Genomic DNA, 27453 nt, shown 5'->3' on the forward strand with positions numbered 1-27453 from the left:
AATTCTGAGAGCGTGTGCTTTAAGTCCCAATGGGAGAAAAGCACTAAACCCTAGAAGGACATTAGGAGGCTTTGCTGGTTGTAAGTGGGTTGGTTACAATAGAGATTTATGGGGGATTTGCCTTTAGTCTACTCTGGTCAGCCTAGGCCAGTATTCAATGTACTCCAGAAAGTTTTGCGTGCAACGCATTTTGACGCATACTGCGTGACTTCCAGAAAAACCCAAATGTGTCTGTTTGGGTAACAATATTAACTCCAAGGAGCCTCAACTATAAACTCTGCTGCTGAAAGTTCTTCTTAACATCAAAATCTGCAAGACCTAAACTGCTGGCGCTTCTGTCGAGTCCGATTGCTCACTTCCCTGCAGTTTATATGTAAGATGATAACGCAATCATTTTCAGGGTTAAGTGAATAGCATCTATACACCCTTCCACATTCAACTGCAGATTAAATATAAAAAGAATTTGTTTTTAGATTCTCTTTACCCTTTGAGTTTCAGAACATTATGGCTCTCACAATCGGAGGGTTACTTTTGGTCTGGATCTCCTGTCCTAGATTTGTGATACTCGCATAATCTCTCGAGTGGTAAATCTCACCGCGGTTATTTTATGAGAAAAATGGACACTAAAATCACTACAAGAATCCCAGCTCGCCATTTATGCCCGCTGTGACCTAATTTGTTGATGAGTTTGGATTAAATTACCGGTCTTGCAATACAATAAATTAAACTGAAAAATCTGGTGTATCCCAGATATTTTCTAGCTCATGTTTAATGCAGTTTTAATAAAAGGCAGTGATCTATATGTGATGTTTAGTTGCGTTACCGGTGTTTGTTTTTTTACCCATGATGCTGTGTGTTGGCCATGACTCATTGTCATTAGTACAGTTTTTGAAGGAATATGAATGTTTATTAAAAAAAAAAACCTCTTATGAATGGTCGTATTTAATGCTGAGCAGAGCGCCCCCTGCAGCTTGATGTGCAAAGTGGAGACCTAATTCAGAGCTGGGGTCGGCGTAAATGGTAACGTTCAATGAAGACTCCATAAAGGCTACGTTTGAGAAGACAATCTGAGTTCTATTTCCTCCTACTTCTGTACAGTGATCAGTGTAACATTTACTAGCTTGTAATTAATGTATATATTGTGCATATTAACTCTACTTTCTTCAATGGTTTTGCCCCACGTGACTATTCGAGTCAGCAAATAATGATCCCAGACATGGGTTACTATGCGGTTCTTCACATCTGTTGCCACAGACTTTCCTAAAAGTATGCTGACGAGAAATGAAATGTACAGATGGTGTACTGCCCCAAAAGGATGCGCAGCGCTGGGCTACGATACTAGGGAGGCTTTTGCAGCTAGCGACAAACCTCCATAGTATAAACGATCTCATTAGAATGGAGATCTCTGATTTTCCTAAGCTGGCGCATTGAACACAGCGCACCAGGGACCCTGATCCCCCAACAGGGAGATCTGCCCCAGTTTTGTGGTATACGTTGTGGAACATGTAGTTCACAATGTGAACTTGTAACAGGAATATATAGTCTGTGCAACTTGCATACAGCTCACGATACGCATCATTTAATACAGTGAGATGTAGATCCTGAATCTAAGAACAGACCAAGGGCTGTGGTTTGAGGAAGGATGTGCAGAGTAGATGGCACTTAACTGGCATCATAGTCTACGTTTCTATGTTTGTTTTATTCTATGCGGCTGAGTCCTTTGCATGGTGCCGGAACAGCCACAGCCATTAAAAACACAAGGGATCCACTTGTGCGACATTAGTGTTGATCTAGAATAAGGCAAAAAACTCACATGGAACCCACATTCCAAATCCTTGACTCTGATTTCTCACTGTATAACTAATACTGATCTCATGACTTGTTATAACCTAGAACATCATCCATCCCACAACATCTATGAGTAGTGAATGCCACAGCTTTTCGCTGCTTCAGGTCAATATTCTTTTCTTTAATGACGGAATGGATGACCTTTTGTTCTTTGCATAGCCCTATCAATGAGTAGGGGATCAGAGAGCGACTGGTATTCTCCCTGTATGTAATGTATACCTGTATGATGGCCTGTCCCTTCTTTATTTGCAAAAAGGGGGTGTCCTATGGGGTCAATAAGATTATTCTCAAGCTGCGGTAATAAACATCCTCCCCATTCACAAATTGCACAATATCTCTAATGGAAACCGTATCATGTGTGTCTTTGCCTAAATGTTTGTATTTACATATTTATATATATATATATATATAGTTTTATATTTTGAAAGATAGTCAGTTCTGTTTTCACACAGGTTAATACAGATTTTATTTGTCTTATTGGATAACGAAATCCATTCTTTGCCTGATGTCCAGAAGGAGACTTCAGGATAGAAACAAAATCTCCAAATCCTACTTTTCTTAAATATATGTGAAATCAGATTAAATATATTTTTTGTTTGCCTTGTTAGGTTTTTCATGTCACGTTTGTTGATCTGCGGAGCGATTAGTCTATATTTAGGGATATGTTCATACAGCATCGACTTCCTATAACAAACCCTTTAATCTTATCCATTGGTTTTGCAACATATTAAGGAAGACTAGGTTGTTACCTTGTGGGCAATCAATGCGTATTCAGTTATCTGAACTTCATATCTTACTCAATGTAACGGAAAAGAGGTTTTACTGAGGTGATGGTAGATAAGAGGAACAGCCTCCCAGCAGAAGAGGTAGAGGCTACACAGTGAGAGAATTTAAACATGCATGGTTTAGGCGTGTGTCTATCCTGCATGTAAGACAAGACCTAGGACTGATTAAGGTCTGAGGAAGACTAAATGAGCCGAATGTTTCCTATCTGCCATTAAATTTGGTTTCTTATGTAAAAGTTCGGTTTCTTGCAGCAATTTTTGCATTTCCGATCTCTGATTTATGAATTTCCACAACTCTGCATTTTAAACCTAATCCTACAATCCAGATGTCTGTATTGGTGTGTATAATATATTAAATATTTTGTATTAATGTAATTTAATTCCTGGGTATATTTAAGATCAACGTAAAGGCCAGATAAAGCGGAGGTATTTTATGCAATAATTACTAACTTTTTTCAAGGTTGGTTCTAATGGCGGAAACACAATTTTGTTATTTTAATACTTTGAGTGTACGTTTGTGTTTTTTGTTAACATTGTTTATTGCAATGTGTTTCTTTTGTGTTTCGTCTGTTAATAAGATTTTGTAAATGCATGAACTGTTTTATTTTTTCCCCCAAAACTTGAGGAACCGGCTAATAGTTTCTTGTGCGTTCCACATTACGTCCTGTGAAATCTCTCTTTAAGATCGTGTCTGTGTTCTGCTTGTGTCCTCTGTGAATCTGTCTAAACCTTTTCAGTCGTTTTCCTTCAGTGTCCGTCTCTCCTTTCCGAGCTCATAACTCACTCCCATCTCCTTTGTCTCTGTTACTTCACGGTGTGGTCACAGAAGATGTGGACCTGCCACGGAGACGAAACTCAGGTCTGTTCCTTCAACATTTTCTTTACCCTTTTCTTTTCAACCTGTTGTCTTATGTGTGTGTCTCCTATCTGCCTTGGTGCATCATTCAGAAGAACGGGGTTTATTTACTAACGCAGGAGCACAGAAAACATCTCAACTTCATGTTACCAGAATGCACTATAAATGGCCAACCCCAATCAGTAGCTCCTTGGAGAAGAACTTTCTTACATCAGGAAGGCTTCTTGAAAATCTGATTGAAATTTCTCAGGGCCACCTAAGTCGTTTTGCAGTAGAAGCTCACTGGGGTTGACCCTTCATAATGTATACTGAAGTCAGGGAGTATAAAACTATAAACCACAACTCCCTCCTTAGGAAATAAACCTCACATTATTCTTAACAAGTTATTGGTTTGGGGAAAACAAGCATGACTAGTGGAATCCTCAAATGCCTCCAATTGTACTCCCAACAAAACTCACTTGATACATTCATCCACATAACTTCTCAGACACAAAATGTGAATAATAATGGCCACGGCATTTACTCATAAACCAAGATATCGCTAGCAGATTACATATTTTCTAAGAGAGAAACACTACTACGCATTGGCGTTCTCTAAAGGCCTCACTATGTGGGTACAGCACCATGCCCTCACATTGACCATTGGGTATTAGGGCTGCCTCTACCCATGAGAGGACGCAGCCCCAAACTCCAAGCCATAAACCTGGGCTGTCACAATCTCCACAAACCTAGCCACCTATTCATGAAGAGAGGGCAATAAATGCCATGATCTAGCACTGGGATGTAGTAGCGTTTCTCCCTATAAATCCACCAGGTAATAATAGTGAAAGTCTCTTTTCCCCAACTGCTAAACTGATCTTCTTCCCATGTCCTGGCAAGGTCCTCACCCTGCCGTCACATTAAATATAAGTTATTGCAAAATATCCTTGTAAAATTCAAAGGCTCATGAAATGTTACACAGTTCTACAGGTTTGGAAAGCAATACCCGGGTCAATGACATTTAACCAGTCCAAGAATTTATTTAGGATTGACCCAGTTGAGGGCAACTCCTACATTCATTTCCCAGCCATAGCCAGTAATGGCCAAATGGGGAAGAATAAGAAATTATGATACTAAAGTCAATCACATCGGGCCCTCAATAAATCCATATTTATTTAAATTTCTAACATGCAAATCTTCTAATAATCACTTTCTACAAACAACATTTAAATAATGGGGGGGGGCAGGCGGGTGTTACAGCCTGCTCTGGTCAGGAACTCGATACTGTTACATTTCTTTTGACATCATATCCCCCTGCGGCTCCATTATTAACCCTACACTCTCCTTTTCTATGGCTTGTTATAGCAGCTTACATGGGTGATAAAAGCATAGTCTGGGTGGTCTGGCTGCAGCGTGTTCGGATCGCTAGTCATGCTGCCCCTGTACTTATAGCTTCAGGGCTTTCTAGATGCAAAATATGCATTATCTGGAATAACAATTTTTGCTCTGTAAAAATTAGCCCACAGCACTAGAGAACTTTCTCAGTCGGTGGTTGGAGGTTTAATTTTAGATGTTAAGCATAAGCCACTTGGCACTTGTTTGGAATATTCCGTGACCGGTAGCAGCTCACTGGAAAAGGATGATTAACATTGCTGTAGGGGCGCATGTTCCGCTCATCTGTCGAACATAAATTCATGATTTATCTTAATGCATGTATAAGTTCAGAAATCACTTTTTACTTTATTCATAAGAAGGGCGTTTAGCACTAAACTGAATGTTGCAGTTGAGAAGTGCAGACTTGTACCATTTGGCTGGGGTTTCAGGTACTGCTCATGTACCAGACTCGCACTGCGCATGAGCAAAGTGGGTGGGGCATTAGACGAGTTGCACCGAGTGAATGGTATGCATTTATTCACATTTAGAGAAATTTGGTTACTATATCCTGGCAATATGTATCTGTATTTGGGGTAACCTGGTCTTCGGACAGATACAGCATCTATACCATGTTTCACTTGGAGGAACACGGTACTAATTGCAGGATTCTCTCTTGGTCTGTGAAGTGTTTGGGAATGCTTTGGGCTGCAGCTCTGTTTTCACCAATGGCACCCGATCTCCAATAACTTACTGGCTGATTTTATAGCATTTTAACTATTTGTGGACATTTTTAGACTTGAATATTAATTAGAGTGTAGCTCGGGGCTGACTTTCCCTTCTCAAACACCACACTGAGCTGATTCTGTATGGCTATGCTAATGAAGTCCTGCTTCTCCGATAAAATCCTTTCCTCCTTTCATTAGTGTGTCCAGCTGGGTGATTAAGACAGGGCCATTTTATTGCTTACTGCAAGACAGTATGATAAGGAGCCGGGGTGTTTGTCTACTAGATTGAGCTAAAATAACAGAGCGAGGACACATACAAATGACTAATTATACCATGCAAAAAATAAGACAAACAGCACAGAGAGTAATAACATTTGATGGCTGTTCCCGTTTAAACTCCTTGTTTCAGGCACAGAATTCCGCACCTTTTTGCAGTCCTTTTGTGCACTCCTGGTATAGAGGTTTTTTAATTAGCTTATATAAAGGGTTTTTTTAAATTCACGTACTCTGTTTATATATTTCGCCATGCACGTTACAGAAGGATTTCTATTTTATTCCCCATTTTCAATGCACCTGTTATATAGATATAGATTTATTTGTGGTCATCATTTGGATACTGCAGTTGTCAGCATTTCTACTTGTTTAGTAAAAATCACCCTAAAAAATAAAAGTCAATCCGTGGTTATATACCTTCCGGGGACCTCTCCAAGGTATAGGAGTGACGTGTGGTCACGCCAGAAGAAGGAGAGCTCCAGGTGGTCTACTCTAGGAAGTTCCATTTGTTTCTCTTGTTAAAAAGTTCCATTGGCTTTTGTTATCTGCCACCTAATGAAGGTTATATGTTATTATATAATTCCAGACCTGAAAAAAATGTGCTTATAGAGATGCTGCTGCTGCTCTACCCATATCCATTTTCGTTATCATCAGTCACGTCTTTGTTTTAAAAGCATGTTTTTCATCATTTTCAATCACCTATATCTGTTGACTCATAACCATATTTTTTTTTCATTTTATTCTTCATATTCATCATCACAATTTTATTTATTTGTAGAAGAAAAGACCACAGAACAAGAGAATGAGGATCCAGGTATGGGTTTGGTTAGATGGGTAGTGAGTAGTTTGTAGACATTATGATCTAATGTCTCAGGCAGTAAAAAGAAAATTGGATAATTGGGGCCAAACACAACAACAAAAAAACATCACAGGTGGGGGGTTTCTTTATCTGTAAAAGATAATTTTAGTGTCCAGAAAATGTTTGTGACTCTACATATTTTATTTTTTGCTTGATCCTAGAAATGGTGTCAACTGTGACTATTGTTATAGGAAAGGAATGGACCATCAGCTTTTGGGGGACAAAAACGAACTCAAGCAGGGGCGGGCTGGGCCGGGGGGCAATTGCCGCCCGAAATCTAATCTAAACAGCCGCTGGGTGCTGATGCCGCCGGCCGGCGCTACTTTAATACTTTTTTTTTTAATTTAATATGGCAAGCCGGATCGGCTATTACATGAAAAAAAAAATAGTATTAAAGCAGCGCCGGCCGGCGGCATCAGCACCCAGCGGCCGTATGCGATGGCCGCATAGTGATGGGAGCAGCGTGAGGGGTGAAAGCTCCGCCCCTCGCACTTACCTTTCACCCCTCACGCTGCTCCCATCACTATGCGGCCATCAGACTGCTGGAAAACTGATCTAAACGGCCGCTGGGTGCTGATGCTGCCGGCCGGCGCTACTTTAATACTTTATTTATTTATTTTTAATATGGCAAGCCGATCCGGCATATTAAATAAATTAAAAAAAAAGGATTAAAGTAGCTCCGGCCGGTGGCATCAGCACCCAGCGGCCGTTTAGATCAGTTTTCCAGCAGTCTGATGGCCGCATAGTGATGGGAGCAGCGTGAGGGGTGAAAGGTGAGTGTGAGGGGGCGGAGCCACTTCACTTGACTTGCCCCCCAGGCCTTAGGCTGCCAGCCCTCCCCTGAACTCAAGATACCCAAGAAACTATGAACCCTAGAGACAAGGTTTTTGTCTGGGTGTTTTCAAGTCCATGGGAAGTCAGGCACATATCAGTAAAATAACAGGACACTTAAGGGTCACATAGGGGTATCTCTTGTTGTCCATAGCCATTATGGAGTTGGCTGGAATTCTTTCAGACCAGTTCCGATTGGATGGAATAACCGTCAATATCTATCTATGTAGCTGCAGTGATGGGTTTTGTACATAGGAAAAACACACTGTGGCAATGTATTCTGTAATGTGAGATAGTCAACAATATATGGCAGATAAATTATCTAGATATCTATTACCATTGGTTTTTTATATAGCGCCATCATATTCTGCAGATCTGTACAATGGCTAAAAACAACATAAAAAGTAATTAAATCGCGTACCAATATATGTGAGGAGATGCTTACTATTTGTGTCTTTCTCTTGTGATCTGTCTATATATGGGATTTGAGTAATGATTCTTAATCACAGAGCATGAGGAGGCTAGAGGAACACGACCATTAAAATAATGGGGCGCTCATGTCCAAAAAAGTGTTTCTTTTATATGTTTTCTTGGTATATGTAACATTTTGTAGTGATGTTTTGGGTATCTCTTTGGGGTAATCAGTGTACTAACTTACTATGCCACGTCCATGTGACTTCAGTTTTAATTATTATATTTGTGTAGCCACACAGTGTGTTGATGTGGGATAATATTAAAGATTGATTATCTAGAGCTGCAGTTGGCAAGGAGCTTGAAACGGTCCCAGCCGGAAACATATCTTGGTTGTCCACTGCCCTAGGCCAGCCCCAGCCGCTGTGTACCTATTACCCCCATGGCCACCGTCTACCATAATGAGTGCCAGGATATGACGTAGTCACTATAAAGGCTGTACCCGCTAGCCACAGTGCTCCAAAGGGTATGTACCTGGTTATACGGTGGGCTAGTCAGCCTAAGTGAAAATATGCCATTGGTCTCAGCCTACTTGATTAGTCACATGTTTTATATCGAGAATGATAGGAACATTGCATGCAATTTGCCATACAAGCTTAACTTCTTCTTGGTTATTTAGTAAGTGTACAGTGGTGAATATACTTCTAGATTCTGTGTTATTTCTTTTGTATATTGGGCAAAGCATGTAGAAGAAGAATAACACATTCATTTATACATTTTCTGCCATTCCTGTATACATTATTGTGACATCAGGGGAGGAAGGAAGGGCGGTGGGATTCCGGTCCCAAGGAGGGAACGAGCCCTCGTAAAAAGTGTCACTTTGTAGCAATTCTTTAGTATGCGGAGAACACACTAAGAACCATTGGATTATACTACATATTAGAAATAAAACACTTATTTGTTTCTTTAGACAGCAGCAACTCATCTATCCTTTGCTTAACGAAACCAAGCACAGAATATCTCAGTGTTACTTCCCCTATACCATTATTGTAATGAACCAAAGTATATCGTTTGGAGATATTTTATAGCGGGATCTGTATGTTTTCTGTCCCTGAAGCACGCAGTTCATGCCATGATATGGAACAGCGCAGCCTTTTTAAATAATATCATCCTAATCTAAAATTGATATGGATGATAAATGCACCCCTAGGGCTTCCTCTGTGCCGGAGGGGGTCCAAAGACCAGACTTCTGAGCGCTAATGCATTTTAATAAGAGGATTCAGTTCTGTGTGACAATCATGGCAAAATAATTACTTCTGTGCTATAGTTCCTGCACCTTTTAGCAAGAAGGGAAGCTATCTTGTATGTAATAAGCGAGACCTGATGCTTTTATCACCCTCACTATTGAATGAAATGTTCGCTGTGGGTAAAAATAATTGTGAGTCACTTGTATTGTTTTTACATACTTCTTACCTGTCTAACCCGTTTTATTTAAGCATCTAGCTACTGATATTTTGATTATTGGGGTTTATTCACTAAAGAGGAAGTTGGAAAGGGAGTTGCAGCAGAATTGTAGTTTTATCTTGTCAACTTCACTTTACATTATCAAGGGCCATCTCCGGCGAGCTTACAGCTGATGTCACTGTCTAAAGTAAATTCAAAGTCTCGTCACTGAACTATGCGTTATATAGGGCTATCTCAGTTCATCTTGGAGAGAAATTAGCCAGGCATGGCCCTTAGAACAACAACTCTTGAAAACGTTCTACCTACTCCCGTTATAGTCAGTGGTTCAGAAGAGTGTAAGGTTTGCATGTTTTCCATGGCCTTGCTATAATGCACGGGTATAGATCTATAATGCATGCATTTTAAAAACAGCTGAACAGCTTCAATATATCAATGCAATATAAATGGCTTTTATTAAGAACGCCCCAAGCTGCAGTATGATTCTAAACATAAAATAACCTTAGCACCTTGATGGGCACCTTCATTCACATGTTACCTGTCCAGTGGCATTCATTAGTTCATGTTACTCTATATTAATAATATGCTGTTTCTGACTAATATGATCTATGGCATAATATGCCATAAATAGTTTTGGATTTTATTTTAGAAAGATATCAGTCAATATTGAATTGAGCTTTTGTAATATTGATCAATGTTGATTACATTTTACTGAGGACAATATGAAAACAACTCTTAGAAACCGGGGCAGTGTATGGTGGTTGTTTGTCTGGCGTCTTGTGCAGTTGTTTGGATCTCCAGTTATAAGATCAAGTAAGCGCCATCTCTTGCGTCCTGGCACCATCCTCTTCTGCATTCCATATGGGCTGAGAGGATAAGGCCTTTGGTGCAGCATACCTAGAAAGTTGCCGCAAGCAATTGACACTATATCTATGCATGTATGCTCCTTTTTGCCTTTGTCTTTTACAACAAACTCTTTTGCCCAATGTTACAAACTGGAGCTCTTGTTTTGAAAGTCTACCCAAGCATTTGCCGCATAAGTCCATGGAGCCCAGGTTCTTTGGTGCTAAGACTTAGCTGGCAAGGGATGTTACAACACTGAATTTGCCCACAATGTATCGTGTGTACCTGCTGTGAGTCTCTGGTGCCTCTGCAATTAGTAGAACGCAGCAAAGTGCCTCAAAAAGGTGGTCATTTATCAAGCTCGAAATAACAATGTTGATCAAGAAATTAGTGTAGCAAGAGGGTCTGTCTGATTGCACACTATCATTAGACTGCAACTCCTCTTATCCAGAACTGTTGTTGGTATGCATGGTAGAATTATAAACTAGCCACAGCTACTGCTTGTGGAGCCGCATAAAGCACTACAAGGTTGGTTGTCCTTACTCTGTGCCAAATGTAGTGAATTAAGTCTAACATAGCAGTCACCAAGGGAACCTACTATGGTACCTACCCTGACACTTAGTGACATCTTAATGTGCTAATTTGGTCTGTGAAGGCACAATATGGTAGTCATGCTAGCAGTATATGGATCTATGACATTGCTTCATACTCCACTCTCAGCATGCGCTCACATTACTCCTAAAGCCTGTCTGAACTGCCCATGCGAAAAGCCTGTTTTGCCACAAAATGCACTTGTTGGGATATCAGTAAAGACCACGGACCAGTGACCCCCTTTTCTGGACTGTCACTACAAAGACAGGACAGTTCGGATCTATGAGGATGGAAATTATTATCTACCTGATAGCTACAGATGAAGGATAATGCTACTCAACATCAAAGAAAATGCATTCTTGTCTTGAAAAATGACCACTCATGATTTTTGCATGCTTAATCCCAGCTTCATGTTATGCTACCTACTCCAATGTGATCACTCCGAAATCACGTATCCCAATGTCTAAGCATTAAAAGTAAGAGAGTGTTAGACAGTATTACTTTCTTAGGAAAATGTTGCTGTCATTGTGTCATTGGGCATTTTTTCTAACTTTCCAGAAAAGTAACTATTTTTAACAATAATGAAATGGTTTGCCACTTAATTATATACATGTTCTGCTGTACAGGTGCAATGGATGTAGAAGAGAGAACGCGGCAGATGAAAATTAAGAATAACAAGCACAAGCAAATCACAGGATCAGATTCCAGGCTAGAAAAAGATTACAAGGTAAGGAATAAGGCACCCAGTTTCACAAGTCACACAATATATATATATATATATATATATATACATACAACACTCAATTTAATTTGTGGTCCTGTTCCATAACCCTTCACACTTTAATAATATACTCCACTGATGTGACCAATGATATATTTTATGTTGAAATATGGTTAATCTGTTCTTATCTAGCTCTTGTTAAACTGCAGCCCCTAAATCATCTGAGAGCAGATGGGGAGCCAAATATTTCTTTCTCCTTTTTTCTTGTGTGGGTTTTGAGGGGTACCTCTATTACAGAATTTTCGTCTGGCTGTGTGAACAGAAGTCAGGATCTGCTGAAACCGAATACTGTGCAACATGCTTTGGCAATGGTTCCCAACCCAGCCCTCAAAGCACACTAACGGTTCAGATGTTTTGGATCTCCCTGTTGGGATATAATGTAGTAGTTACTAAATCCTGTGCTGTTACTGTGTATTGGGGCTTCCTGAATACCCCCTTTTCACATAATCACATACAGATGCATACACACAGTACGCATGTTTATTCTCCATTTGTAGATAGACCTTAATTCCTAATTCTGTTAATTGACCTAACCACAAAATAATTTGCTCCATTCCATACTTACACCGACTATACAACTTGTTTAAATGACTGTTTCAGGTATCATATTAAAATAAATAAAACCTTGATATAATACATATAAATGTATGTGAGGTTTCTTTTTATTATATTACAAAATACTTGTGGACTCACAAAAAGTGATCCTTAAGCACTCAGTAAAGGAAACATCTGGAGGCTCACAACTAAGTACCTCAAGAGTATGCTAAACTGGTATATTATCCACAACTTTATATATTCACTATGTATCATATCATAATCAGTGATCTCTCTAATCTCCTCACATGTTTACTGGTTGTTGCCCATTTTTTGGTAAATAACACTCACATAATCACATACAGATGCATACATATGTTTATTCTCCATTCATAGATAGACCATATTCTCTATTACTGTTAATTGACCTAAACACAAATCAAAACCACAAAATATTTTCTCCCATTTCACACTTACACCCACTATACAACTTGTTTGAGTGACTGTTTCAGGTAACATAAAAAAAAAACCATGAGATAATAAATATAAATGTATGCAAGGTTGTTTATTATATTGAAAAATACCTGTGGACTCACGATGAGTGATCCTTAAGCACACAGGAAAGGAAAAACCCTCCAAGCAGGAAACATCTGGGGGACCATGCCTTAGTTGACTGAGCAAAGGAGTATGGTAAAAAATGGAAACTCACAACTAATTACCTCAAGAGTATGCAAAACTGATATATTATCCACGACTTTATATGTTTGCTCTGTGTTTCATATCATAATCAGTGATCAGAAATGAATCAAAATATCATTACAAAACCTTCAAAACATAATCAAAAAGAGAGAAATTTGGTAGATGTGATTCATCAAGTCTCATAGTAAAAAAACCAATGTCTGCCAAATCTGTAAAAGGCAAATTCCCATGATTCCATAGCAATGACCATGTAACATGATTTCTTAAGGCAATATAAACCCTCATGCAGGGGAGGAAATTGGAACAGTCTCAACCGAGAGAAAAGTGCAGTCTGTGAGTACATGTGCATTCCTAGGGGGGGCACTGAAACAGTGGGCTGCACGCATGGACTCGTCACACTGCTTCTGGCCCCTTCTTCCTCAGACTCGAAATAAGGAATGCCCGATTGGGCATTCCCTTCCAGTAGGTATCAATGCTGACACCCACCAGAAGCTGTTTGGAGATAGAAATTCAGCATGGTCTGTCCTCCTGCTGGCTGATCGCACACATTGTGGTCAGCAATGTAAGGCAATGAAGCCCTGCTTGCCGATCATAGTGTGATCAGTGCAGTGGAGATTAGAGGGAAGAGAGTGCTAAACAACATTTCTCCCTCTTCTCTCAAAAAGAAAAAAAGTGTTATTTTTTAAATCAAATTCAATTTTTTAAAAAATCAATAAACAGTACAATGAGCTCAGTGATGTCATTGTGACATCACTGGCATAATACAATCTACAAGATTTTTAATAAAGCCACAACATCTCATTGACCTAGCACTACATGTAAAAACAATAACCAAATGAGGCACACAAATTATTTACAGTATAAATTACCATAAAACAAATTTATATTAATATACTAAAGAAAATGCTTTTTTTCCACCCTACCATGTAAAACACTTTAAACATTTACTGAATTGTGTAACCAATACAAATGCATTCTGTATTATGAGTCTTCTCTCCACCAAATTACATCTCTTCTGCCAACTCTCTGTTCAGTTGATATAATTATATGTGTGCATATTTATGTAGGATACCTCTGTATAAATGCCTTTAGTTGTAGTTCTTTTAAGCATATCTGTATGCGTGTGTGTGTGTGCGCATTCATGTATGTGCATAATGCCTTTGTGTATCCTGTAAACAGTTGTGTGAAAAAGAAAGTACACCTTTTAAAATTCTATGGTTTTACTTATGAGGACACAATAACAATCATCTGTTCCTTAGCAGGTCTAAAAATTAGTTAAATACAACCTCAGATGAACAACAACACCTGGCATATTACACTGTGTCATGATCTATTCAACAAAAATAAAGCCAAAATGGAGACGCCATGTGTGAAAAACTAAGTACAACTTACTGCTGCCATATGAATTAAGATGCTAGGTAGCAGACAGGTGATGCTAATCAAATGCTCTTGGTTGAGCAAGTGTGACCACCTCTATAAAGGCCAAAGTTTTAGCAGTTTGCTGGTCTGGAGCATTCAGGTGTCTGTTAACACAATGCCAAGGAGGAAAGACATCAGCAATGATCTTAGAGAAGCAATTGTTGCTCCCCATCAATCTGGGAGGGGTTATAAAGCCATTTCTAAATAATTTGAAGTCTATGATTCTACAGTGAGAAAGATTATTTAAAAGGGGGAAACATTCGAGACAATCTTCCCAGGAGTTCACATCCCAGCAACTTCACCCCAAGGTCAGACAGCCAGGTGTTTGGCCGTAATACACAGTGCCACATTTGGCGAAAACTAAAGACAGCATATCAGCACAAACACCTCATACTGTCTGTCAAGCACGGTGGTAGAGAGGTTATAATTTGCGGCAAGAGCAGTGCAGGCTCGGCGCCATAGTTTAAATGGCTGGGGCTACAGCTCCCGTGCACCCTAGTGTGGTCCTCAGTTTGCTCTGGAGATTTTGGCAAGTCGGATTTCTGTGTTGTGTATGACCCCTGGCCCGTTTGACTTCTCTGCCTTAGCACTTTGCCCCCCCTCATATGCCACTCTACACCCCTGATATGTTTTATGTCACCTGATATGCCACTCTGCCCTCCCTGATATGCCACTCTGCCCCCCCTGATATGCCGCTCTGCACCCCTGATATGCTTTATGCCCCTTATATGCCACTCTGCCCCCCTCATATGCCACTCTGCCCCCTTATATGCCACTCTGGCAAGGCCAGCCGGAGAAGTACAGCAGCGGAGGTTGTCAAAGAGGAGGATACTGTGCTGCGGCGAATCCTCCTCTCTTGCAGCCGGTGAACGTCTGCGAAATGTGCGTAAACAACCTCCGCTGCCGGCACTTCCGATGGGGCTTCTATGGTGGAGCAAGAGAAGGTTCTGTCATGCTGGTGCTCCGTTATAGAAGTGCCGGCGGAAACGCCGGCAGCAGAGTTTGTCTACACGCATCGCGCAGACGTCCACTGGCTGCCGGATAGGAGGATCCAGGTCTTGTGTTACTTATTGTTGGGAGAAAATACAAGACATTTGATACCTCAAACATTTTTGGTTCTAGTTAAGATCTGGACCATTGTAATTTAGTTTTTTTGTCTTATTGTTGTGTTACCTAAGCAAACCATGTTCATACTTTGCCTGGGTAGCAGCGCACATTTTCCATAATGCATGATTTGTAACTTGTCTTTAGGGATTGTCCTCAGTAGCTGTGAAGGTAGGTGTCGGGGTATTGCCTGAGGACAGGCCTAGGGCAGCATCTGACATAAACACATAACTGATTACACACTTGTTTTTACTGTGGCTGCTAGTAATTCGTGGGATGATTTCATATGTTTGATATCATATAATTATACATGGTTACCATTATTATTGACGATAACAGCCGTCTTGGCTATGGGTGAAATCTCTTCCCTTTGAGACCCCCTTCTATTCCTTTCTGAGTTATTCTATGCTAAGGGGAAAGCTTGTTGGTTTACTTCTCACACAGTGTTACTGGGTATAAGATGATCACTGCATACGTTCCTATATATATGACATTACTGGCTTTGGACGGGAAGTAGCTAGTTCCATCCAGTGCTGCATTAAAAAAATGGGGCTCAATGGGGCTACAGCTATGGGCTGTTGGCTGTACAGCGACCATATTATCCATTAGAGCACTGGGCAACCCAAAGCTTGGAGACCTAGGCATGTGCCCGTTGTGCCTAATAGAGAATGTGGCAACGCCGAAATAATTTGATGCCTCTCTGTGTACCTATAAGGCCCATCGGTTAAAGCATCGTGAATGATAGTTTGTCAATCCTTGTAAATAAACTTCTGCACCCAGTGCTTTAGAAATGTGAGCTTCTGTGGGTGGTTCTCATTGGAATTTAAAATAGAAGTTCCATTTAAATCAGATATCTGTGAGCTCTGAACTATTCACCGACTTGTTTATTCTCCGTCTTCTGTAGCACCGGGCTGGCCGTGATCCTCAGAGGGGGTCAGACAATGTTTCCAACAAGTCATCAGACAGCGACGTTAGTGACGTTTCCGCTGTTTCAAGGACAAGCAGCGCCTCTCGTTTCAGCAGTACAAGCTACATGTCTGTCCAGTCGGAACGGCCCAGGGGTAACAAGAAAATAAGGTGAGTTTTAATGGACAGGTCAGCTGTGTACAAAAAAACACATTTTACTAAAGCAAGGGCAGGTGTGGCGCTAGCGAGTGGAAGGTCTGCTCTTCCCCATTTTGCTAGTGATATTGGTCAGTGATTTTAACTCTTTGAGTGACAGGAGTGGGCAGTCTACTTCTGATAACTGTGCTGATCATCCCTCCATTATCCCTTTTTGATTCATTATTTTTATCTTAATTTTCATTTTAATTCATTCTTGGTTTCCTTATTTAGGTAAAGGGCACCTCTTTCTTAATAAAGCCTAGTGCTCCCACCAAAAACAAAACCAACATATTTTCAAATTATTTTAATAAAGCTGCAATCAAGTTATTATTCCTACAATGATAGGCATACCGTATGTATATGATATGTATTTCATTTCAGTGCATTTGACCTAATTGTGCCAGGAGTTATATTAAGGAGTGTTACAGGATCACCAGTAATGGTGCACATTTTAATTATGCCCATCGTGCATATAGTAAAGTTAAAATATTTCATAAGGAGCTTTTCTTTCCTTATATTGTGTGACATCAGTACTTTGTGTATGTGGTTTTAGCACCAAACCAACATTAGTTGAATAATTTTATAATTCACCAGAATTAAATATTTTAAATTTCATTCAACTTTCAAGAAAGAATGTAAACAGAATTTAGTTTGTTTTCTTCATATTATAAATAATACAATTCGCAATATTCTCATAATATTTATATTATATTACTCATATTATATGGGAAGAGTTCAAACCCTGCTGCATTGGTTTAGAAAATATTAGTAATAGTTTAGGGGCAATTAATGTTGCTTAAATAAAACCTTTGACTGTATTGTAAAAATCTGAGCGAGAGGGTAAATTAGGACCAGATAATGGCCCATGGGCCACAATTCTGATATATGGGAAACAAATGCTCATTTGAGAGTATTTTGTCTGTTTGGTTACTATATTTATGATCATACTCATATAATGCCATACTCACCAACATTTCCTTAATGGATCCAGGGACAAATGGACGTGGCCTCACATGACCCTGCGTCGTTGAGCTCTAAGCTACCTAGTACAGATACTGGGTAGTTTGGAGTTCACTTACAAGCGTTTAGGCTGTGCGTGTCTTCGACATACACAGTTAAAGTGCAATGTTGCCTTTGCACAGTGTAAAGCAGTATTTTTATGCTGGGACAGACCTGCGTTTGATGGGAGAATGGGACTGCCCCGGGACTGTTGGCAGGTATGTCATGTGGACAGAAAAAAAATAAAAATAAAAATTGACCAAAAAAAAATGAGATTGTTGGCTTGTATGGCAATATGAATATGTCAGTCAAGCAAAAGCCAACGGGTGTATAATATTACAGGAACGGTTTACCTGCCTATTTTCTGAATTATAGGCTACAGTGTTTCCAGATCTATTCCTTGCCCCTTCTATTTCCTTTCATCTGCGTGTGTATTTTCTGCTCTCTGTGGCTAATTCTTTTTCATTTCTTTCTGTTTGCATGCCGCCCTGTTTTTGTGACTTGTTAGAAGATTTAAAGAAATAGTGGGTAGGGGAGAGGGTAAAGAGGAGGGTCACGGAGGGGAGAATCACAAGGACATGGGGCTGCCCGAAGAAGATGAGGAGGAAGTGAGACAGGAAGGAGAGAGTGAGAAGGGTGCAGAGGTGCAAATAATAAGTGAGAACTGCGCCAAGGGAGAAAGGAACGAGTCTGTAGAGGAACAGGGTGTGCATGATGAGCGAGAGACACAGAAATCAGAACAGGAACAAGGTCAAAAGGAAAGTCTCACAAGAAGGTTATCAGAAAATGACATCAGGTAAAATATGTGTTCATAGTCAAATGTATCTGTTTTTTGTAGTTTTTATCTTTAACCGGCCCATATCCTGCCTTTTTCCCTTAAAGGGATAGTAACATTGCATCACAACATGTTAGCCCAATTAGTACAGCACTGTGACTATGATCCCCCTTCTCCACATTTTAAACAATCATACAAACATCACTCAATGGAAATACTATCTGATTGAACATAGATCCAGAAAGCCTGTGAGGGTCCTACTTTTTGTACCTGAACTAGTCTGGAACACAATAAGTCCATTAAAAAAATGTTTTGCTTTGTGAATGTGAAACTTTTGGGAACCATGCCCACCTGTAGCTGTAGGGAAATAATATGCGGGATCATTACTATATCAATACTATAATTATAATAAAAGGAGTAATATTGCTGATTATATTCATTTTATCGCGCGGTGGCTAATTTAATGATGCTGTTACTATCACTTTATTATGTCCCTCTGTTCCCTTGTTGTGCGTTGCTGTAGGTGTGCGGATACATAGAGGTCTCTAGTAGTCAATGAATCCTATACTTCTTCATGTGACTCTACACTACAGCAGGTAGTTGGTACATTTAAATTCCACCTGCCATGAAATTATGACATGCTGGCAATTTGTATAGGTGAAAACCTCTCCCCTATACACTGTGCTACCCAATCTAGTTTCCAAGGCATTTACGGAACCTGTTCATCGTACATGAGAATTGTACAGAGGTCACAGGAGAAACGCTGGACATGATTAATGTCTCTGGGAAAATATGCTGGTAAATGAAACTCTAAATGTGACAAGATTCACCATGACCTGATTTTTGCAAATAACAAGATGAACTCCAGCTCCTCTGACAGTGAATCATGCTTCATTTTTAATGTGTCCTACATTGAGCAAAAGATATTTCCTGCTGAGGCTTTACCCGGGGAAGTCTATAGTCTCAGACATACGCTATCGTTCAAAAGTTTGGGGTCACTTAGCTGTTTACATAGAAAACAAGGTCATTTCTATCTGTAACATAATTGCAAAAGGATTTTTCTCACGATCCGTTAGCCTTTTAAACTCAAACGTGGATTAGTGAAAACAGCGTGATGGGAGCGAACAGGAGTGATGGGAGTGATAAAGGGCCTCTGTACGCCTATGAAGATATTCCAGTAAAAATCAGCCATTTCCATTAACCCTGTCTGCACTGGATTTCTGATCCATTTCGTATTATTTCGAATTCACATACGCTTACCATTGTACATCTATCACTGTCTCTTAATGGGGTTTTGATTTCCTTGATACGTTTTAATGTTACTAAGTAAGCCTGGAGTGCATTGTGTGCGATAATGGTGTGTCCTGGGCATTTTAATCTCATATACACTGCGTGGCATTACAAAATTCAAATGTCTTGCTGAGTATTGAGCATAAACTTGTTGTCAGTGGACAGTCCCTGATCCAGATTAACATCTTTAATTATATTTATCCTTAGAACCTGCTTTATGCCTGAAGTTAAATTAAAATTCAGAAGCTATCGATATTTTGCTTTAAATGATCTAAATGAGGTAAAATCTATATAGCGTAGTTAATGCTTAATTACCTCTTAACTAGTAATAAACCATAAAAAAGAAACTCAAACTAATATATAATGTTTGCGCATTGTATTGCAGATTTATGCATTGAAAAACTATTTAAGGCTTTTAAAAGCCACTAAACTTTTAACCTAATTTTGGCTTCTCCGATTAAGAACGTTATCTACCGAGAGACGCCTTGTTTTCTGCAGCTGTCCAGCTGACAACTTTATGGGCTGCAGACTGACATTGAGACCAGAGACTGGATATGGAGCAAGTGATGGTCTCGCTGCTTGGTAGAGGGGATTTAGTTAGTTCCCCACTGCCAGTTTTGGGGAACCATCTCAGTCCCTCCAAGCAGTCAATGTTGGTCACTCTGAGAAAGTAGTTTCTTACTTCTAGATTATAAGCGACTATCTAAGCTGCTATCTAAAAGAATCCAGCGTTACTTTTACAGTTCAGTGGCACTTTAGGGGCCAAATGCACCTCCCGCATGGAAGATAGCTGGCGCTCAGGGAAAGGGGCAAATGTGCAAGGGCGAAGTATCCATGTATGCCTTTACAAGCGGAAAACATCAAAGCTTGAAGGGACCATGTAGCTATGAAATGCATTGAAGTGTATGGTGGCTGGAGCGTCCCTCTAAAGAATACCTTCTTTGACTTTTGTGTTTCACACAGAGCAGGGGATTTATTATACTTTTTCTCAGCGAAATGGTTTTTGTGCTTGAAATATTATGAAGCTTTTTAGACTATACTAGGCAGTAGGGGACAGTGCTTGCCCGGTAAAAGAAAGCAATCCGCAGTATAACAGATGAATATAAGGGAAGTGTATATACAATTATTATTAATAATATTAATATTATATTATTATTTATTGATTTATATAGTGCCCCCTATTCTGCAGCACTGAGTAATATAAAGTATCACTACTGGTATCGTATTATTAAGAGGCATCGCTGTAGGAAGTTTTAAAATAAAGATTCTGTATTTTTTAATTTTAAGAAAAAAAACACAAAACATTTATCTGTATTTAGGATTAAGCTTAGCAAGATATTAGCTGGTTTAACGTGGCGGTGCTTGACATCCCCTGCGGATATAGAGCAAGAGGTTGTCTATAACACTTCCTAGCTTTTGGCAGCACAGATTGCTGCAAGTTGATCCACTAAATCGTGTCTCCTCCTTGGCTAACGCACAACACCCGTCACCCATCCTACAAAGTATCTAGAGCAAGACATAGGACAGCAGTTAAGGGGTTAATCATGGTAGATCATCACATTTTGTCTGTATTACCTTCCCCGTTTGTTGTTGTTGTTATTATTCATTTGTTTATTCAATATTGCTGATTTTTTTTTTACTGTTTAAGTCCTCCCCAGTAGGAAATTAGACACATTTGCTATGTTTAATAAAATATTTGCCTTGCATTAAAGCTGCTGAGAAAAATCATCCGTATAAGAAGAACGTCCCGCCGGTTTTACTCCCCTGACAAACCCTGACCCAGTTCTCTGCCGTGGCTTAAAACACACCTTGACTGTGTTATTTGCGTGGACACGTGTCCCAGTTTCCGTCTGTATGAACATGAACCTGGCGTTCCTACAGGGAAACAACGTTTCTGCTGCTAGATAGGTATTTTAACCTACTAAATGCCAGTGAGCTCTATGATACATTCCTCTGCAAAGCTCTCTGGCGCTGAAATGGTTCAAGTTTTCATAACGGCACAAATTGTTTCCGAAACAGAGATTGTGCGAAGCGTGTTAATTAGTGAAGCCGCCCACGTAGCGCAGCGCATGCCGGATCAGGTTATGTGCGAACGCCATAAATCCGTGGCCTAATATTACCTTTTGGAATATATATAATATATATAATATATATATATCAGACATACGACTTACTGAGCAGGTTTAGGGGACGGGTTCTTACTTGGCCTACTTTACTGACTCTCTTCTAAGACACCATTGACATCCAAAGTATGTCGGACGTTGTGTCAACTTGCCAAAACGCAAAGGAAGACAATGTACAATGTATTTAATTGTTAACCCTTTGATCTATTGATGGAAATACATAATTAGATACATAATCCATAACTACATACTGTGATAGGAATATGTTTAAATCAAATAACATTACATTTTGGCCGTAGCAGAAAAGGATGCTGCTTTCATGGGAATTAGTAGGGGGGGGGGACATTTATCAACCCGAGTATAAGGTCACCAGCAGTAAAAAAGCTCACGTCTAGGCTTAGATTTATCTTTTTTTAATATTTGAAATCCCTTTGGACTCTACTCAGGCACCCTGAAACTATTCCAAGTGATCGAACGGTAACTACAATGAAGAATGTTGTTTATGGATCTGAAAACCCAATTTGGGATTCTACTCGCTACTATTAAGCCTAGCAATGCCTTGCTTCTACCCTATGGCTAACAAACAGTTAAAAAAAACTGACAGCGCCTTTCATTTATATGAACTGACAGATGCACGGTAGTGTATTATCCCGAAGCATGGTTGCCATGGAAACGTGGCTTTTTACCTTATAGTTGTCCTGAAATTATTGCTATTGTTATCATTTTCCAGCAAACTAATAATAATAATAATAATATCATTATTAACCCCTCTGAAACCAGATCGCAAAATGTCCTGAGGTCAGCCGAGTTTCCATGTGACAGTTACAGCAGAATCCTTTTTTTCCAACAAGACCAGTTCATTAAATGGGTCTGAAGAGGATGCTGTTTTGCAGCAAAATCATTAACTTATTTATTCTGGCTTTGCAAGGTAATAGCAATTTTTTAACACAAGGAAACAGTATAATTACTGTTATCTGCCGTTTGAAAATAACCAGTTAAAGAGAAAATATGGCTTAATCCATTAAAGGAAATGCACCTCATTTAAGGGGTTAAGTAAAAAATAAATCAGTTGAAAAAGGCCGTATACTCCTCTTACCCCCTTGTCTGTCTTTTGACCCATACAATTCTTCAGGTAGGGCAAATGGATATAACCGCATTATGTACTTATTCCTTACATCTTAATAAGTAAGCTTTACTTTACTGAGAGGGTAGTGGATAGGTGGAACGTCCTCCCATCAGAAGTGGTAGAGGGAAATGCTGTGTGTGAATTTAAACGTGCATGTGACATAATGTAATCATTGAAGTCAAGACCAAAGACTGATTAAGGTTTGACTCTTTACATCAAGAACGGGGAGACTAGACTGACTGAATGGTGAATCATAAACATATTTATTTAAAAAGAAGTTGTTGTTAATTTAAGTTTGTGTAGCTTTAACACGAAATTCTTCATATTCTTCAAAGCAATAGATTATGCTTCAAAAACCACTTATGAATACTTATGAATACTTATACATTAGTATTTCAACTGTGATAGCCGACCGCTGCTGGGGGGTAGAATGCTGCCTGAGCCTCTAGATGTTTAAGGACACATCAGTCTAGTATTTCATGGGAGGTAAAAAATAAGTGTGTATATATAAATACGGTATATATATATATATAGGAATAAATAATTCTGATCATACATTTATTTTTTCTGTCTGATATACATTGGTGCTTCACATTGTATCATTTGTATGATGACATACAAATGTGTCCCGTCGTGGGATGTTGCGGAATATAATTACACTAAATAAATCAGTAATAATAATGTGAGTGTCTTTTAATAACACATTGGCTACGTCGGTAACGATCTAGCTTCCCTTCCAATCCTGATGTGTTGGCATGAGCAGTATTAATGTGGCCAATATGTCATGTCGCGATTCCTGTTGTTCCAAGTTGGCAGAACCCTCACAATGTGCAGTTCTAGCAGGATCGTTACGTTCCCGGGCTAACCCCAGGCACTCTGAACGCTTGCTATTCATGTAGCAGGTGAGGGTTGTATCTACTCTGCAGCACTCAATGGCTCGAGCAGGAATCATAATGTTCCTTTCCTTGTACGTATTACCGTTACAATAGTCCGGAATTTCCCAGATGAGTGTAATGAGTGCAACGTCTGATCTTACTGTATCTTCCTTTGAACGGTACGTTTTATAAGCTGTGCACAATAGCTCCCATGTTTTTTATTGGATCATCTTATAAATGTTGTTTTGTAGTTAAATGCCCAGTGGATGTACAGTGTAGACGTAAATTGTATATTTTGAATACGGAAGGATTACATATTTTGTTACATATTGGTTTGAGGACTGAGGAAAGTCAGTAGGAGCTGTCTTCAAAGCACTTGGGTGTTACAGCTCGTCAGTTTGTTTGGATTTGGCATTGGCCAGGACCAACCGTACATTACTGGTCGATGCTGTGCTCTCAAAATGACTAATATTTAGTGTAACTATGAGATTCTTTACCAGGGTACATGAAGAGTACGGCCGCACACGCTCCTTTGCAATTCTAAGGATGCATCAAGCTCTCTCTTCTCATCTGCCATCGTTGTCTGCCATTTGGTTGACCCCTGACTCTTATACTCAACCCTCGTTACTCCTCTGGATGGGGACGTTAAGTCAAAGCAGGATTCTTGGGCATAGATGGAGAGAAAACTACAATATGTTGTGATATATTCAAAATTTTGGATGCAGTTGCCATAGAAACATCTTATAAACAGCCCCTTTTCTCATTGTGTTAGGTCAGGAAGGATATGGGTTTTTGCAGCACAAACTATTTAACCATGGCCAGCAGGGCATATAAAATAAATCACATTTTTATTATAGTACTTATTACACTACAGTATTTTACATCCCCATGGATCAGACTGATTAAAGTGGGATTTCAGATCACAAATTATAAATATTTGCTTCTTCTTACAGGTAAAGTTGCAGCAGGGTGCAAACAAAAATCTGAATTCAAAATCCATTTTAAGCTCTTGACTTTACGTTTTTCAGCCCCAGTTTTGCCTGATTATGGACCAAAAATGATTTTCAGGTTATTCCAAACATCTTGCGTAACCTTTGCGTTAATTAGAGGTCTACTACCCTGTCCGACCTGTACTGTAACATAGAATACCCTGCTTCTTTATTGGTATGCAGAACAATATACTTTCCCTGGAACGCAGGACAGATTTTATACTAAAGTAGTTTTTTCCCCTAAAGGATGATTTTGAGCCAGTCTTTGATATGTGGGAAGTAAAGTCGCCTTTAATCTGTAGCCTTAACATTCAAAGATAAATTCTCCAGCCCGCGGTAACATTTTTTTGTTATTGCAAGTTTTGCACATATAATATTCCTAAAGTCATTCAAATAATCTGCTTATTATAGAGCTGCGTCAGGTTCTATACCCAGCCACTATTACACATATTTTTTTTAAAAAAAAGCTTTTAGGCAGTTTTTAATTTAAAAAAAAACAAAAAAAAAACTTTAAGATAGTTTTGAAAAATATATTGATGTCAATGGACACTGGGACTGTTCTTAAAACATCTTATTTACTGCTACGAATTTACATATATTTCCATTTTGTATCTCAACTGGTGCAGGACTCCTCCTTAGTAGTTATATTTATTTCAAGTTATTCTTAAGTTTTTTTTAAGGTCTATGTTAAAATTATATTTTGAAACAAGACATTTTTTAAGCAAAAAATAATGAAGCATGATATCACACATGTTCTCTGTGTTTGTACGCCAAACTATTTTTACACCGCAAGACAATCGCCCCGATAATGTATATGGCGTTTCCAGTTTGGAAACCTCTGTAAGACCGGAGTGTAAGGCGAGTTCTCAGCTTCTCGCTGTGACACTGCTTTCTTTTTAGCATCCGGTTAATAAAGATTGTATCACGTCCCTCGGGAAGTCCCATAGAGGTCCTAGGTCTGCCTTGTATTCATGAGGAGTAGTCTGTCTAGTATGAATGGTTTGAAATGGAAACATCCATGGGATTTTACAAAGGCCAAGAAGAGGTAGATGTTTACCATGCACTCATCTATCGAGTGTTCTGCTCTAGAACGCACACTATAATGTTCTTTTTATTTATTTATTTAGCTATTACTAAAATACAGAAATACTAGAAAAATACTTTAGGGACTGTCCCCTGCTTGACAGAACATCGCCAGTACAAAAAAGGGAACCTTTAGGCAAAACTGATCTAGAAAAATGAGTGGTACTAGAATATTTTGAATGGCAGTATCACAGGAAATCTCAAGTAACTTCTGTAATTTGGGCAGTATAATTTACAAAAGTTACTTTGGAGCCGGAAAACTTCTTGGGGCCAAACGTGGTAAAATTGAGCAAATAATAACAAAATGCTTAAAAATACATATTAAAATAAAACTTCCCAGAGCTCTCCCTCTTCTGGTGGAGTAGTTTTGTGTTGGGGTGGGGTTAGCCCCCAAGAGTCACTTTTGAGGGAGGGAATGTGGGTGTGTCAGGGGAAAGTGGGCAGGGAGAGCCAGAGACTCCAGGTCAAACCCAGACAGTTCCTAGGTATGGATATTGATGAATAATGTGATCTACACAAGTGGATCACTGGACGTTGTGTACTCTTCATTACACTCAAATGGACAACGCCATGAAAAAGTTTGCTTTGTCCATTTATTCAGTAAAATGTACAGTAGTGTTTCAGAAAATCCTCTGTTTTGCTTATACTATATAGTGCTCTGTGTTTATTAAGTGTCTCTTTAACCCGTAACACCCTACATCTACAGCTCATCAGTGCTTTTGTAGAACTTTTTCACAGAGATTTATAGCTGGCAAGAGAGTTTACTAAACCATCAGTCTGAATAATTTAATTCAAGCATTTTATTGACCTTCAAAATAAACTAAAACTGAAAGGTAAATAAATCATATTTCATGATGGTGGGTTAAATATAGAACTATTTTAATCACACTAGATGCTTTCTTCCCTATATTTCCCACACTTTCCAACTAAAACCTTTGCTTTTCTGTTTTCCCTTTTCTTCCCCATTTTGTATGTGCATTCATTATCTGGCTGTTGGCTGACAGTGTCTTTACATCCCGAATGCAAAGCAGACAGATGGGTGTCTCTGGGAAGAACATGACAAAGAGCACCAGCATCGGAGGGGATATGTATACGTTGGAGAAGAATGATGGCAGCCAGTCTGACACAGCGGTGGGCACGGTGGGTGCAAGTGGCAAGAAGAGGCGATCTAGCATCGGAGCCAAAATGGTGGCCATCGTAGGCTTGTCAGGAAAAAGTCGAAGTACCTCACAGCTCAGCCAAACAGGTAGGATGCCAATGATTTTGTATATTCCCGCCATTGTTCTAGAAGACGTGTACTCCATTGAACTAAGGTAACGACTTACTGTTTTATTGACTAAAATAAACATGGTTCTTAATTGTTTCTCCCGCATAATTTGAGGCATGTGGATTGGGCCATTTCATAGCTGAGTGTCACTTTATGCTTTAGTTTTCTGCATCCAGATACATAGAGGGATTCATCAGAATCTCCTATATGCATTTGGAGAGCTGCGTTCTATCCAGCTATCGCTCACTTAAGAGATTTCTCGGCGGGGTCTAACCAGATCCCCATGCGCATGAGCAGAAAGTGTTCCTATTGATTTTAATGGAAGCACTTGCCTGCTCTGGGGCTGCAAGGTAAGTGTTTGTTTTTTATTTCCTTTTCTTGTTACAGTTAAAGAGTGGATATTAAAGTACCTACTATGTACTTTAATATGCATTCATTGTTAGTGAGGA

The 27453-nt window shown here is 39.4% G+C and overlaps 1 protein-coding gene across 3 annotated transcripts in view; it reads left to right on the forward strand.

Moving 5' to 3' along the window:
• The window catches only part of RIMS2 (regulating synaptic membrane exocytosis 2), a 257498-nt gene that overhangs the window by 197197 nt on the left and 32848 nt on the right, over positions 1–27453 (forward strand). For 2 of the 3 annotated variants that reach the window (XM_053467731.1, XM_053467730.1), the window contains 3 exons: positions 11463–11563; positions 16278–16450; positions 26742–26983. In XM_053467731.1, coding sequence (XP_053323706.1) covers positions 11463–11563; positions 16278–16450; positions 26742–26983 — 516 coding nt within the window. Of the gene's footprint in view, positions 1–3459; positions 3493–6618; positions 6655–11462; positions 11564–16277; positions 16451–17984; positions 18273–26741; positions 26984–27453 lie in introns of all 3 variants that reach the window. The other variant, XM_053467729.1, reaches the window with a different exon arrangement.

Source organism: Spea bombifrons, chromosome 5, assembly GCF_027358695.1.
Source record: "Spea bombifrons isolate aSpeBom1 chromosome 5, aSpeBom1.2.pri, whole genome shotgun sequence".
Lineage (NCBI taxonomy): Eukaryota > Metazoa > Chordata > Amphibia > Anura > Pelobatidae > Spea > Spea bombifrons.